Source organism: Anastrepha ludens, chromosome 2 (genome assembly GCF_028408465.1).
Source record: "Anastrepha ludens isolate Willacy chromosome 2, idAnaLude1.1, whole genome shotgun sequence".
NCBI lineage: Eukaryota > Metazoa > Arthropoda > Insecta > Diptera > Tephritidae > Anastrepha > Anastrepha ludens.
Genome location: NC_071498.1, coordinates 72,868,945 through 72,884,023, shown reverse-complemented (window position 1 = coordinate 72,884,023; position 15,079 = coordinate 72,868,945). Strand labels below are relative to the sequence as shown.

The window sequence follows — 15,079 nt, the reverse complement described above, 5'->3', positions numbered from 1 at the left end:
GCCATCTCATTATTCTCTCCATCGTGCAAACCTTGTAATCTATTATCCTTAGCGTTAGACAACGACAACAACATTTAACGAATCACATCCATATATACCAGAAAAGGGTCAGGATGCTCGCCCGAACTTATTTATAACGTTTACTGGCAATCTCTGCTGGCAGCAGTTTTATTAATGGTATGAGGGTGGTTATCCCATATATCGAGGAAGAGCTCCTGATAATAGAGGATATGCAGCAATACTTAAAATGCGTGGGCTATGACGACTGTAGACAATCGATGGATTCTTCTTTCCTCTCCCATTCTGGCTCCATTCTTTTCAATTCACATAAATGTTGAATAAACCAATAAAATCCATTTGCAAATATGTTAATAAAGGTTAATAAAAATAAATAATTGGCGCGTACACTTCTGTTAGGTGTTTGGCCGAGCTCCTCCTCCTATTTGTGGTGTGCGTCTTGATGTTGACGGTCGTAGCAAAAGGTACTCGACCTCACATCATCATCAAAGGATGATATGAGGTCGGCTTTATGGCATAAGGGCAAAAAATTAAATTTGCGGACTTAAAAACATTGACTCTGGGTTCCCTCAATATTTGATTAGTTAGCATGCTATTTACAAAAATTCTCGCTAAGAAGGAAAGCCGATCGACAACTGATGCAATATTTATACTAAGAGAAATTATTGAAAAATCCATGCTTTGTAGACCTTACAAAGGCATTTGACAGTGCAAGGAGTACCCTTAGAGGGGTTATATACGTACTTACCCAAACATGTGAGGATAACAACATAATAACTGATATAGAGAACATGAATACGGACAAAAACACATATATCAAATCGAATTACATAATTACATACTATAATGGATGAAATCATTAATGATGTTAATGACGTAACACACGGTTTTAATATCTCTAACACTGAGTTAAAAATATTATGCTATGCGGACGATACAGTGCTCATCGCAAATTCGCAAGATGATCTTCAACGTTTACTATATTCTTTTGAAAAATCTTCGCAAAAATACAACATTCAAATATCCACATCAAGGAAGAAATCACTAACAATTTCAAAGGACCCATTAAGATGCAAGTTAGCCGTATATGGCAAAAGCATCGAGCAGGTCATGGAATTTATTTAAATGGGCGCAAAAATAACATGTTCAAAAAATGTCGTTGATGAAGTGCGAAACCAATCCGAAAAAGCGGCTCGGATGTCCGGGTGTTTACGCGATATTATGTGGAGAAACAAAACAATGAGCATCAAGAGTAAAGTTCGCTTATATAAGGCATGCGTAAGCCAATTATGACATATGGAATTGAAACTCAAGCGGCTACAACTACAATAGAGCGAATAATATCCACCATCGAAATGCAAACGCTTCGAGCAATAGCTGGCTACACAAGGCGCGATCTCAAACGAAACGAGGAGATACGAGAGATGTGCGAAATCACTGACGTAGTAAAATGGAGCCGAAAGAAGCAGAAAAGAATGGAACCAGCATGTAAAGAGAATGGGAGACGATCGATTGACCAAGATTGTGATGAAAGGTCTACTTAAATCACCACGACTTCCAGGAAGACCACGTTGGCACGAGTGCTGGACGTCTAGCCCTAAAATAAAGAAGAAGAAGTTAGCATAGATGCCAGAGCTGGTAAAGTGGGGCACACCATAAACAATTTAACTTCTGAAGCATATCCCGATATTGCAAATATTCCAACAAAAACGTATAATTGGTTGACCGAGGGAGAAATAGTTTTAACAACATGGCATTACAGAAATTGGCGGAGAAATTAAGGAATACGCTTCTATCGACACAGCTCTCGCAGATACTGCACACTACCTTATACATTTTTTGAATTCATTAAGCTCAGCTAGTTATCACTATATAAACTTAAACTTAAAAATGGCATTTCAATTATATTGTTGTATAATCTTCGACTACCTGCGGTTTGCAGTTGGATAAACAGCATACGATACGTTTCACGTATACCTATGTATGTGTCATTTCATATATAAATATATAGACACAGATTTGCAAGTCCATGGACATTTTCATGTTGCTCTATCAAGTACTGGAAGGGCCAAAAATTAAACGATGAAATGACATAACCAAAAACTTTGTATTTCTAAGTACTCAGAATTATTTTATAGAAAAGTATCTCTTTTTATCTGTGCAAATAATAAAATTGTTAAGTAATATACACATAATACAGATCTCGGTTTTTTAATAATGCATATTTTATAAGAAAATGCATACAATTTCGCTTATTTGAAATTAGAATCATTAATGTAACAAAAAATAATTCATTTATTTTTCTCCTAATTTATTCAGCTAATGCTATTCGCATTTTCGTTTTTTTGTTTGTGTTTTGTTTCACCCTTTCTTTCGTGACTTAAGCATGGGAAGTGGTACCAGCGCTGATGCCTTGCGAATTTCTCGCCGTCTTTTAGTGTTTCAGGTAATTTTCTACAGAAAAAGCGGTACATTATTTGCTATTTAGTTGGAAAACATAATTCTACTTACAGATTTAATGTCTCTGGCAATGCCAAACAGAGTAGAGCGCCGAACATCATTGCAACAGCGATAACAATCGAAGGTAGTGGTTTGAAGTAGTGGCCCAAGAAAATGACATACGAACTGAGCGATGCAAAACCATAACCGATCACATGAATATTTGCCATGCCCCGTCCACGTACAGTTGTTGGTATGAATTCAGCAGCATATTGCGCCTCTGCATCATAACTTACAATCGCACCATAACGACCCAAAGCAACCATAACTGCCAGCAGCACAGCGTTCTGTTCAGGATCAAGAAATGCAATCAAGAAGCCAGTGATCGTTACAACGATTGCACCAACGAAGAGCGAACCGAAAGCCATTCCTTTGCGACCGATACGGTTTTGTAGCAAAATAATTGTTAAACCGCCTGGGATATAGGTAATCGAGGTGAACGAGAACAGCATGAAGGGAGAAGAGCCTAAACCTTCCATATTGCGGCTGAGCACGTCGAAAGCCATTGTAATGATAACGCTTTGATATAGAAATCGATCAAATCATGTTGAGTTGCTGTATTACGAACTGGTGGTTGTAAACATTTACTTACGATTTTATCAGCAGTATGGTGGTGAACTTGCGCAGCCGCGGCGTGCGAAACATGCCCCAGAAAGAGTCTTTATTGGTATTCAACTTAATCTCCTCGGCCATTTTTGTTTCATAGTATCTTCTGAATTGCACGAATATCTCCTCTTCAACCACGCGCCCGTTGTATTTAGCGACTCGCTTCAAGCAATTAATGGCACGATCGTAACGTTGTGTCGCTATTAACCATTGCGCGCTCTCACAGATGAAGATCGGGTAGACGAGTACGACCAGCGCCGGCAAAGAGGCCACATAGAGGTAATAACGCCATGTACCCACCCAAATGGCGTACCAGGGTGACATAAACAATCCAAAGCAATAGAAAATAGCTGGTATGATGTTAAGACCGAATGTGCGTTTTTTTGGGCTCAAGTACTCGAAAACTGCGTAGAAATCAAATTAGATTGTTTGAGGTACATACTTTGAGTGCTACTTTTTGGTGTTTTATTTACCCATTATGTACATGAGATAGAATATGGTGTCATTTGATAGGCCCGACACAAATCTGTATAACGCAAATGTCGGCAGTGAACTAACGAAGGAAGTTAAAAAATCTCCTGAAGCACCAGCGAGTGTGGTACAAATCAGCGCTGGGAGGCGTCCGATTTTGTCAGCCAGAAAACCGAAGAATATTGTACCAACGATAGAGCCCACAAAGAAAAAAGATTGCCCCACAGCAACTTGGTACGCATCGTCACACACCCATTTGAGCTGAAAATGTAGTAAGCAAACAATTTTTATTGAAATTACGTCGCACTACTATTGTTGGAGTTAAGGTCTATGTCTTCAAGAGCAACACATCGCAAAATTCGTGATTTTTTTGTAATCAAAATAATCGTCCGAATAAGTCGACAATTGAAAGGTTTTTGAAAAAAATTGAAGAAACTGGTTCTGTTGAAGATAGAAAAAGGACAGGCAAATTCCAAACAGGACGTTTTGCGGCGAATATTGTTACTGAAGCGCAAAATGTTGCTGAACAGCCTTCAACATCGATATCTCGACGTTCTCAACAATTAGGCATTCGGGATTTATTAATCGACTCTTTGATGGATTTTACCAGTAGACGTGACATTTAGATCTAGAATGACATGACGAAAAATAGTGAAACCTGAAAGATTCTAAATGATTACATTTTTTATTTTAAAACAACATCTAGACGCGCCTTTTAAGAACCTTTTATTATTGAATTATCAGAAATTAAATCATTTTGGAAAGCCACATTGAACTTGCCACCATTATGCTAAAAGGTTTTGCTTCTTCCGGAAAATGCTGTCCAATTATCAAAATATTGCTATGCGACACCGTCGATGAATGGATGTGGAATTATGAATAAAATTATTTTTTTTCTGCTTGAGATATTTGGCTACTGTGATTCTGTAAATAGTTTTTCTTTATATGGTTTCTACAACATTTTTTTTACGAAATGAGTCAAAAAGGTGGCGTAAGAAAGAGAAAGAAGTGTGGAATGGAACCTTTCTATATATTCTTCCCTAATCCCCTAATCCTGATACAATTATACGAAAATAAAGTTTAAATATACCAACCAAAGAAAAAAGTAGTATTTTGTCTAGGCTTTCAAACCAGAAAAAAATAGTCAAATTCATTTCATCATCATAAGGAAATGGTTTTTCTCGACTTATTTTATTAATTTCTTAAATGAAATCTCGTAGGACAGTATTCATTTTTAATATATGCACAATTTGCTTTGCAATTGAATTCCAAAAGCCGGTAGCCTTCATCTTTCCAACGATACAGTTCTAAACTGAGGTGCATCTATTTTGTGCCTCTGTGTAGACTCTGACTTCAACTTGTGTTCTGATGGAACCAAGTTTTATTTGCTTTAACCATCCAACTCTTTATTTTATCCATATTTTTACTTTATACATTCAAAAACTCAATTTCAACGATTTCTGCGGTTTGTTTCTTTAAACGTAAACCTTCCAGAAATGTTCTTTTCATCACTGCAGCAATGTCTGGGGATGCCGCCTCAATCAATCAATCGTCCGGCTTGAGCATTGATTACCCTCAATATTTACTCTGCCGCACTTGAAAAAACTACAGCACCTATAAATAAATCATTGCCTCTACAGGGAGCCAAGAAGCACCCAGGGATTGCTAAAATCTGGGGAAAGTAAAAGCGTAGATAGTCAAGAAGGGAAGGAGAGACGTAACAGAAAGAAAGAGATAGTATAGAATAGGGACATAGATGGCTAGTCCTGTGAGCAAATCTGAAAATATCCTCCAATTTTAGAGAAGGAATATTACTCATTCTCAAGACATCAGAATGCAAAATTGGTAGCCTTGCTTTAGTAAAGGCAGGCCATTCAAACAGAAGGTATAGATGACCTTGTTTCAAAAATGATTTGTTGCATTTGTACATTTATATTTTAAATATAAGCGGTTCTCTTTGAAAGTGTTGTAAGTATATTATATTTTATTTTACTTGGAGATATTTAAGATTTTGCATTTGAATAATTTGAAAAATATGGATATATGTTATTACGTTAGTTATGTATTTTTTCAACATTAAATTGATTTACATTTATAATGTAATCATTTTTTTAATGTGATTAACAAAAATTTATACTTTTAATGACTTATACAATATATGTAATATATGACACATATAGTATACTTACATCTGTTGTTATGCTGCGGTAATCGCGATCGTAAGCGTATATCCATTCTCTGCACTTACCTACCCCTGCAACCACTGGTCGGTCGTCGATGATATCATCGAGCAGGGTACAGTGAGGATTTGCCGTCTGCTCATAAATGCTGCGTATGTAAGATATGCTGGCATTGCCCAACTTTTCGTGGTAACACCTGACAATGATAACAGTATATAATATTTATATGTATACTTTCCACTGGGCACCATGGCTGGTAATAATAATACGTATACGTGCAGACATACATCTGTAAATAATAGTGTGACAAAAGTAAAATCACCTCCAACCTAAGGGTCAAACATATGTACTCAATTAATTCTGCGGTCAGTACAAATTTTGAGTCGCGCTATACTTATTTGGTATAGTTTGATTGCGTTTTCGTAACTAGGAAAAGGAAAACTATTTATATTAATCAAAGTTTGATCTTCAAAATGTTGCTTACCGGTGAATTACATGCGGCAAAAATCAGCTTTTTTTGTCATCCAGGAAAAATTGTATGTGTGCGTGAAACAATAGAATCGGTATACTCAGTTTTTAAAACTCAAAAAGGGGAAAACGCAGGCAGAGGTACCCATTGCGTATACTTCATTTCATAGGAAAAAAGTTCGACTACTTTTTTTCGTGTTTATAAAGCAGTATCAAAATGAAGCTGGGGTATGATACCTACCTATGTAGGCATAATTATATTTTTTTTTCGTTTAAGATAATTCATTAGGAAACATTTGAACCCGATTCAAGGATTAAAAACTTGCCATGGCTTTGGATTTTTGTCGTAAAACTAACAATAGAGTTTTTCGTAATTTTTGAAAGATTGTGCTACGTTCACGCTGTGCAAGGCGAAAAGCTCTTAACTTAATTTAAAAGCTTAATTAAATACTCTTGAATTTTTGTAGAATATTTGTAAGTGAGTAGAAACTCCCACAAACTTGGTATGCAATAAAAAATCACTTTGAAAAATGGTTGATGTGCTCTTTAAAATGTATGTATGGTTTAAAGTACCGACATAACCTGGCTTAAAACAAGTTGAGAATATGTACATTAATATTTGTGTATTTTTAATCTCGAAATACGCGAAATTATTTCTCAGTTAGTTAAAAAATCGGGCGGTCGCTGTAGCGGAATGAGTTGGTGCATGACCATTTGGAAAGGCGCAGGTTCGAAAATGAAAAAAAAAAGTTTTCTCTAATAGCAGTCGCCCCTCGGCAGGCAATGTCAAACTTCCGATTGTATTTGTGCCAGGAAAAAGTTCCTCATAAAAACCATTTGCCCTTCGCAGTTGGCTTAAACTGTAGGTCACTCCATTTGTTGAACAACATCAAGACGCACAAGACAAATAGGAGGAGCAGCTCGGACAAACACCAAAACAACAGAAGTGTAGCGCCAATTATTTATTTATTTTATTTCGTTGAAAAATTTAGAATAATTAAAGGTAATTTTAAAGTTATCACTGATTTCTCATATCGGTTAGAGAGATGACTTTATTTTATAGATGACAATATGGCACTTTTTGTAATATGTTTTTAATTTTTTATATAAATTTAACTCATGCATAGATAAATGTCTAACTATGTATGCACGTACACTTGCTCGGAATACGATATTTTTACTCACCAATGTTCTGGCGTAAAACTAATAATCGTCTGTGCAAAATAATGCATCGATGAGAGTATATTTGTGCATCCAAATAACAACAACAACATAAATTGATAGCGTCCATAACTGCCGCATTTCTCCAATACTGCACTGAAGTCCATTTTTCCAGTTTTTAGCGTAATATAGAATTTTGGTTTTTTCCCTAATGAAAAAAAAATTAATTATTTTACACTATTTTTTAACCAGGTATTAGGAGACGCTCTGGGCTTTCCGATTGCCAAGTCAAAACCATTTGACGGCTGCTACGGTCTCAGTTTTGCTTTTTGGATCATTTTTTGTTTTTAGCTGTTCTTAGCTCTCCACTTCTGTGGGAGCTTATTAACTAAGACCCAATGGAAATATTTAAATAAATAGAATTGTTTATTATGCATAAAACATCAAAGTGAACGGCCTGAAATATTTGCTGAGACATTTTATTTGTGTTATATTTCAGTATTATCTGTCTACACTGTTTGTATTTGCATCTGTGCATGTAAAAAAAATATCCAAACACATACACACAAATGTATGAGTACGTGTAATATATGTTTGTTCTTCTTGCTAAGCTTTTTAGGGTTGCTGTAAAAACCATGTGTGTCATCTGGCTTATCACGAGTGCTCATACTCTAGCGCTAAATATAAACGAATAATCTATACTTTATTTGCCTCCCTAATATCTTGAGGCGTTTGTGGTGAAAATAATCCTGCATAAATATTTTCATCAAATAGTAATAACGAAAATGTGGCGAATAGAAAGTTCTGGCGGGCAACTGCGAAGGATTTATAGTTCTATGCCACCTTCTAATGGCATATGGCTTTGGAAAAAACTTTTTCTTGAAGTCGCATCAACAGCCCTCGAACTACTGGCCGTTGTGCCCAGTTCAAGAACACTACACTGCCTCATAAACATATGTTTTATGTCTAGATAAATAAATCTTAGTTTGAAATTTCAAATTATTCATTTATTGCATCTTTGGGGATGAAAGATCTTTGCGGGTAAGTGGCTTCTTCTCCAATAAATTTCTCTAGCATTGCTTTTATGATATTTAGGCATTGATAAGTATTTTCTTAAGCTGCTCCAGCAATGCCCAGGTTGGCTCTAATGCCAGTTGCTATGAACGTAATTGCATTTCGATTTGGATTTGTTTACCATCTGTCCATTGCTTCCTTTCAGCTGTTACGACGATTTCCCCGGAGTGGTTTTTTGACTCGATTAACAAAAAAAGGGGATTAACACAGGGAACCATGTCAGATGAATTTGATGGGTGTCGGATGGTATTCGTTTCGTTGTGGGTAAAAAATTCACGAATAATAAGGGCACTGTGCGAATGGGCGTCATCATGGTGCAAAATCCACGAGTTTTTTCCCCACAAGTCCTTCTGTTTCTGGTGAAGTGCTTCACGTAAACGACTCATAACGGCCAATAATAATCCTTATTAACTGACTGACCTTCTGACAAAATTTCGTGGTATTTACTATATCAAGCATCCCACGCTTTTAACTCTAATTTGAATTATTCTATTTGTATCTTAATTTTTGTTATAATTCTGTTCTGAGGTAGTTGGCTATGACTGATCGTTCGATTTGCTATTACTTCATTATAGGTCTCTTTGTCATTAAAATTAATTTTCTACTTTTTAGTTCGATTAAAATTTAAAAAAAAAAAAATTAATCAATTTTAAAAGCGTGTTTTTTAGTTTTTTTAAACTATTTTTTATTTTCTACTTTTTAGTTCGATTAGCAAAAAAGCGTTTTTTTTAGCTTTTTTTTTTAACTATTTTTTATTATGAATGAAAATTATTGTTATTATTGCAGTCAGTGAATTAATGATTCGATATATTCGTGTTATATTTAATTCCTTTCTTTTCGACTGTGAGTCTAAAGCTATGCAGTTATCGGCCGTGATAAAGAAGTAATCGGGATGAAGAACTTATTTCGTGGAGGGAGCCTGAGAAACGGATCCATGTATGATACTATTTCGGTTATGGGACTTATCGATGGACTTCCAGTACTCTTTGGGTTCTGGGGATCAAAATGAGTGTGTATTCAGTGTCTTCGATTGATGATATTGATTTTAGTTCGGCTTCTTTTTTTATCCAGTGTTTACGAGTGTTTATCTACTTCGTTTTGAAGTCGCCTTTGCCAAGCTAGTTGTTCCTTATTTTGAAATTTCTTGTTATTATTGTTGGGTTTGTTTGTGTAGGTGCTTATTTTTTTCTTACTGGTGTGCTTCTTGTTCTGAATTATGGTATAAACGCTGTAGTATACCATGTGTAGAATTTCGCAAAAGTTGACGTTCTCAGTTATTTCTGGAAGTAAAATATGTTTATTCCCTATGCTTGCAACGAGAAAAGTGTCCTTATTTGGTTTGCATTTGGGAAGAGAAGGCCTATGTTCTGAGCTCATTCCCATGTATCTTATTTTTGCTTATTTTTGATTTACTGCTGAGCTTTGGTTTTCACGTCATAACCATAAACTCACTTCCATTTTCTTCACTTCATCAATTTTTTCGTCCGTTGTTGAAGTGGTCGGGCGTCTGGCACGCTTTTCATCGTTCACATCTTCTCGGGCCTTCTGAGAACATTTTGTACCACCGATAAACGTTGCTTTGGTCCAAAGTAGCTTCTCCGAATGACACAGTCAACATTCCGAATGCATTCGCGCACTTAATTTCGTTTTTCATACAGGTTGTTTGATCCATATATGTACGTAACCTGCGAAAATGCAAAATTCGCGATACTTTTTGAACACACCTCGTATAGGCTGTGCTTCCAGAGTTAGTTCCTCGCCTAATTCCGTCTTCAAAATTGAGAGTTAGGGATATATATATGTTCGACGTACTCGTCCTAGGCAAGCGGGTGCCTGCCTTAGCGAGCTCGTCAACTCTCTCATTTCCCTCTATACTCTTGTGCCCTGGTACCGTGCAAATGATGACCTGTCTATTTCAGGGCTCGTCCATTTTAGATCCACAGCGTTGCACGCATTCTGAGCTAGTCATTACAGCCGTTATTGCTTTAATAGCAGCTTAACTATCGAAGAAGATGTTTGTGCGGGGTCGAACGGACCTTTAGTTTAAGTCCTGTATGTTCCTGTGACCAAAAAACCTTTGTGAGAATTGTCCAGTCATTCTCAGTCTTAATGCAGATCTTTCGGCTGAGTTTCTTGCTACTAATTTGATTGGATTCCAGTCGAGAAGTCTTTCTATTGGAGTTGTGCTCATGCGACGGAAAGCATAAGTAATATATACAGTATGTCAATTAATTGTTTGCAACATGATAAAAGCTTCTTAAATATATTTTAATAACTTTATTTTACCAACTTAAATAACATTTTCGAAATTTTAAATACACATTATTTCTGTCACTTTTATTTTTAACATATTTATGGCAGCAAAACTCAAAACTTCAGGACAATAAGTAAAAAAAAACATAAAAATCTGTAAAAAAGTTCATTCTGTGCTGTCAATTAATTGTTTACATTTTCAAATATTATGTGACTTTTGTAGGGAAAATAAAGGTGTGTGATTTTAATATTTAGTGTGTTGGCCTTTAGCTTCCATTACAGAATGCAGACGACGGGGTATGGAATGTATAAGGTTCTTCAGGTCGTAAGTCTCTGGTATTTTCTGCCATTCAACCTGAATTGCGTTGATGAGAGCGGTTTTATTAGATGGGCCGTGTTTGCTCACCTTCTTCTTTAAGTACGCCCACAAATTCTCTATTGGGTTCAAGTCGGGACTCTGGGCTGGAGTATCAATGACTTTACTGCAATTATAAAGTAGCCAGGTCCTGCAAAGCAACGACTTCTGTTTAGGGTCGTTATCCTGGTATAACTTGTATTTTAGTTTATTAGGGTTTTCTGGGTCAACAAATCCAAACTTCATCGCGCTTCTTGTCAACTCATTTTCGAGAATGTCAAGGTAATACTCCTTTGTCATTATATCATTAAAATTCGCAGCTCACCCACACCATTCGACGAGATGCAACCCCATACCATCACTGAAAGTTTGCCAAATTTTACTGCGGGTATTATATTTTTTTGTTGCAGAGCTGTGGTTGGCTTTCTCCAAACTTTACTGGGTCCATCATGACTATACAGCATAATTTTTGTCTCGTCACAAAAAATTACGCCATCCCAATATTCCAATGGCTTGTCTATATGGGCAACAGAAAAACTAAGCCGCTTTTCTATATTAACTGCGGACAGTAATGGTTTTTTTCTGGCTATTTGCGAAGAATATTTGTGTAGTCTTAAAACTTTCCGGACAGCCTCATGCCTTACAGTTTTTCCACAGTCATTTTTTATATCAGATGCCAACTGCCTCAGACTCGTTTGAGGGGATTCGCTGATCTTTTTTAAAATTTTTGAGTGATCTCGTCTAGAAAGCTTTGGTGGTCTGCCTCCTGAGTGCTTTAATTCAAGCCTGTTTTCTTTTTCTGCACGTTCAATAATATTATAAATAGTTCTGAGCTTAATTGAAAACATTTCCGCCAACTCTTTAGCCGACTTTCCCTTATAATAGTTAAAATAAACTAACTGAATAACATTTTCATTAATTCGTTTGCCCGGCATTGCTTAACTGATTAAAATGTTCACTTTTTAAAAGCATATGTCAAACTAAATGTGTGCTAACAATGAACGACTACGACACGCGTTTATTTGCGTTAAAAATAAAAGTACCGTTAGCTAGCTTCAGTTTAATTTCAAGTTGTGTTTGCATTTTGCAAAGAATTAATTGACAACGCAATATTTGCCGAATTGTAATGCTGCTTGTTTATTTTACTGTTATATTTTGGTTTTTGTATATGTTGTACCTAAAACGGGTAACGAATATTGCCTTTAATAATATTGTAAAAAAAGACATTTAGAAAGACATTTTAGATGATAAGGCGTAAGCCTAAATATGAGCTTATAGAATTTTTTTCATTTTGCAAACAATTAATTGACATACTGTATGTATGTACATAATTCGCAGCGAGAACTGAAGTTGAATCCAAAAACATCTTTGAACATGTTTTGCTGATTGGATTATTCCATAGTTTATTATTTCACATATCCAAGCGTACAGCAAAACTGAATGAATAATGTTTGTTTTACTAACCAATTTCTTTAATTATTAATTGTAAAATAAATATTTTCAGCAGAACTAAATAAAATTAATAGTTTAATTAATAGCGGCCGCCGTGGCCGAATGTGTTGGTGCGTGACTACCTTTCGGAATTTAGAGAGAACGTAGGTTCCAATTTGGGTGAAGCACCAAAATTAAGAAAACGTTTTTTCTAATAGCGGTCGCCCCTCGGCAGACAATGGCAAGCCTACATGTGTATTTCTGCCAAAAAAAAGCTCCTCATTAAAAATATCTGCCGTTCGGAGACGGCTTGAATCTGTAGGTCCCTCCATTTGTGGAACAACAGCCAAACACCCAAAATGGATGTACGCGCCAATTATATATATATAATGATTTACTAAAATTCCGAGGCTAGAGATTGGAGTGCAAATATAAATGTCAAATAAAGGCTCGAAAAGGTAATCCGACACACTGGAGGCAATACTTTTAGCGTCGCATTAAAAATACTTCAAGCTTTAGTATACTTTTAGGCAGTAAAGTGGTGTTAATTACTATGAAGCTGTTGTCATCGTTCTTACTACGAATGAGTGTGATTAATGCCCTATTACAATGCAGTCGGCATCCACACATTTAGAAAAATTTAATTCTGAGAGAAATTAATTTTAATAATATGTTTCGCATTTTGAAATTCATTCGGCATTCAAGTAGATACAGGCAGACTTAAATACATTTATTTATTTTCTACAATAATTTTATTAAGCTGAATTCCTTATGAATAATTTATTTCCAATTTCGAAAACATTATAAAGGGTGGTTAAATTTCAAGGGCCGATGTTGAATGTGAACGACACCTAAACGTCAAGTCTTTTTCTGCATTTGATTTGACGTTTTTCAATTTTAGACTAATTCAATTTGAACCATGGAAAGATACACAATCGGGTAGTGCGTTAAAGTTATTCAGGCTTATTATGAAAACGGGCGTTCAAATCAAAATGCATATCGCGCACTTCGTGATTTTTTCGGTCAATTTAATCGTCCAAATGTGCGTACAACCGGAAAAATTGTGCAAAAGTTTGAGCGAACCGGGTCTGTAGGAGATGTGAAAACACCAATGCATGCTCGTACAGCTCGTACTGCAGAAAATATTGCTGCTGTTCGCGATAGTGTGGTTGAAGAGCCGTCCACCTCAACTCGCCGTCGTGCTCAACAATTGCACCTCTCATGATCGTCGTTGATGAACATTATGCATAAAGACTTGCATTTACAAGCTTACAAGGTGCAATTGACTCAAGAAGTAAAGCCTCTTGACCATTTCAAGCGTCGTCAATGGTCAGAATGGTGGCAGGAAATGGCAACAGTGAATGACCAATTTTCGAAGAAAATCATCCGTGATGAGGCACATTTTCACCTCAGTGGATTCGTCAATAAGCAGAATTGCCGCATTTAGGCGAATGATAATCCAAGAGTGATTGCCGAAAAACCATTGCACCCACAAAGAATGACTTTTCGGTGCGGTTTATGAGCCGGCGGCATCATTGGGCCGTATTTTTTTCAAAATGAGGCCGGTCAGACAGTTACTGTGAATAGTGTTCGCTATCGTGAGATGATAACGAACATTTTATGGTCTGAATTGGAAGATATGGATGTGGAAGATATGTGGTTTCAACAGGACGGTGCCACTTGTCACACAGCTAACGAAACAATGGCTCTTTTGCGCGAAAAATTTGATGGCCGAATAATCTCTCGTCGTGGCGATGTCAATTGGCCGCCAAGATTATGAGATTTGACACCGTTGGACTTCTTTCTTTGGGGTTATTTGAAAGAAAAGGTGTACGTCGATAAGCTAGCAACAATTCAAGAGCTAAAGGATGAGATAATTCGGCACATTAAAGGCATATAACCTCAATTATGCCTCAGCGTCATCGAAAATTTGGACCATCGGATGGAGGTGTGCCGCCGAGGCGGCCATTTGGCCGATATTTTGTTCCATACGTAATTGAGCCATACCAATATTATCATAATAAAGAGAAATGACAATAATTTCCTAAAAAAATGTATTTTATTCAAAATCAACATGGGCCCTTGAAACTTAACCACCCTTCATAATATGTACTTTTATACAATACATATATACTAGGGCGGGCCGATTTAAATTTTATATTAAAATAGCTCGAACTTTTTAGTTTCTTTTCTCATGTAAAGGCCAAAAATGGTGATATTTTGAAATGATTGTATGGGGAACCCCCCAGGGGAGTTCCAGGGGATGTGCCACTGGCATGGGTGGATCGGCCGTCCAAAGTTAGTGGGGGTCGGTCATACATTTGGACTCGATTGGAGCACTCTAAATGAGTCAAAGTAGGATTTTTCGTTCGACCCAAATTGGGGGACATCAGAATTCGTTTTAGAGGTATGGTTCCTTCGGCAAAGTTTCTTATTTTGATCCCTGGAATATGATTTTCACAGAGCAATAGGCGATTTTTTTGCCTCTCCACAAATCGACCCGGCCTAATATATACATATATATGTAAATCTAATCTTTTATATACTCCTCACTTAATGAACC

The 15,079-nt window shown here is 36.5% G+C and overlaps 1 protein-coding gene across 1 annotated transcript; it reads right to left on the bottom strand.

Annotated features, from left to right (window-relative positions):
* Window positions 1–2,199: 2,199 nt before the first annotated feature.
* On the bottom strand, window positions 2,200–7,733 carry LOC128871819 (organic cation transporter protein-like). Its single transcript, XM_054113907.1, has 6 exons — window positions 7,428–7,733; window positions 5,784–5,970; window positions 3,597–3,855; window positions 3,110–3,527; window positions 2,530–3,036; window positions 2,200–2,472 (listed from the first exon to the last, which is right to left on the bottom strand). Exons 1-6 carry the CDS (start codon window positions 7,568–7,570, stop codon window positions 2,334–2,336), a joined length of 1,653 nt encoding a protein of 550 aa, XP_053969882.1. The 5' UTR covers window positions 7,571–7,733; the 3' UTR covers window positions 2,200–2,333.
* Window positions 7,734–15,079: the final 7,346 nt, after the last annotated feature.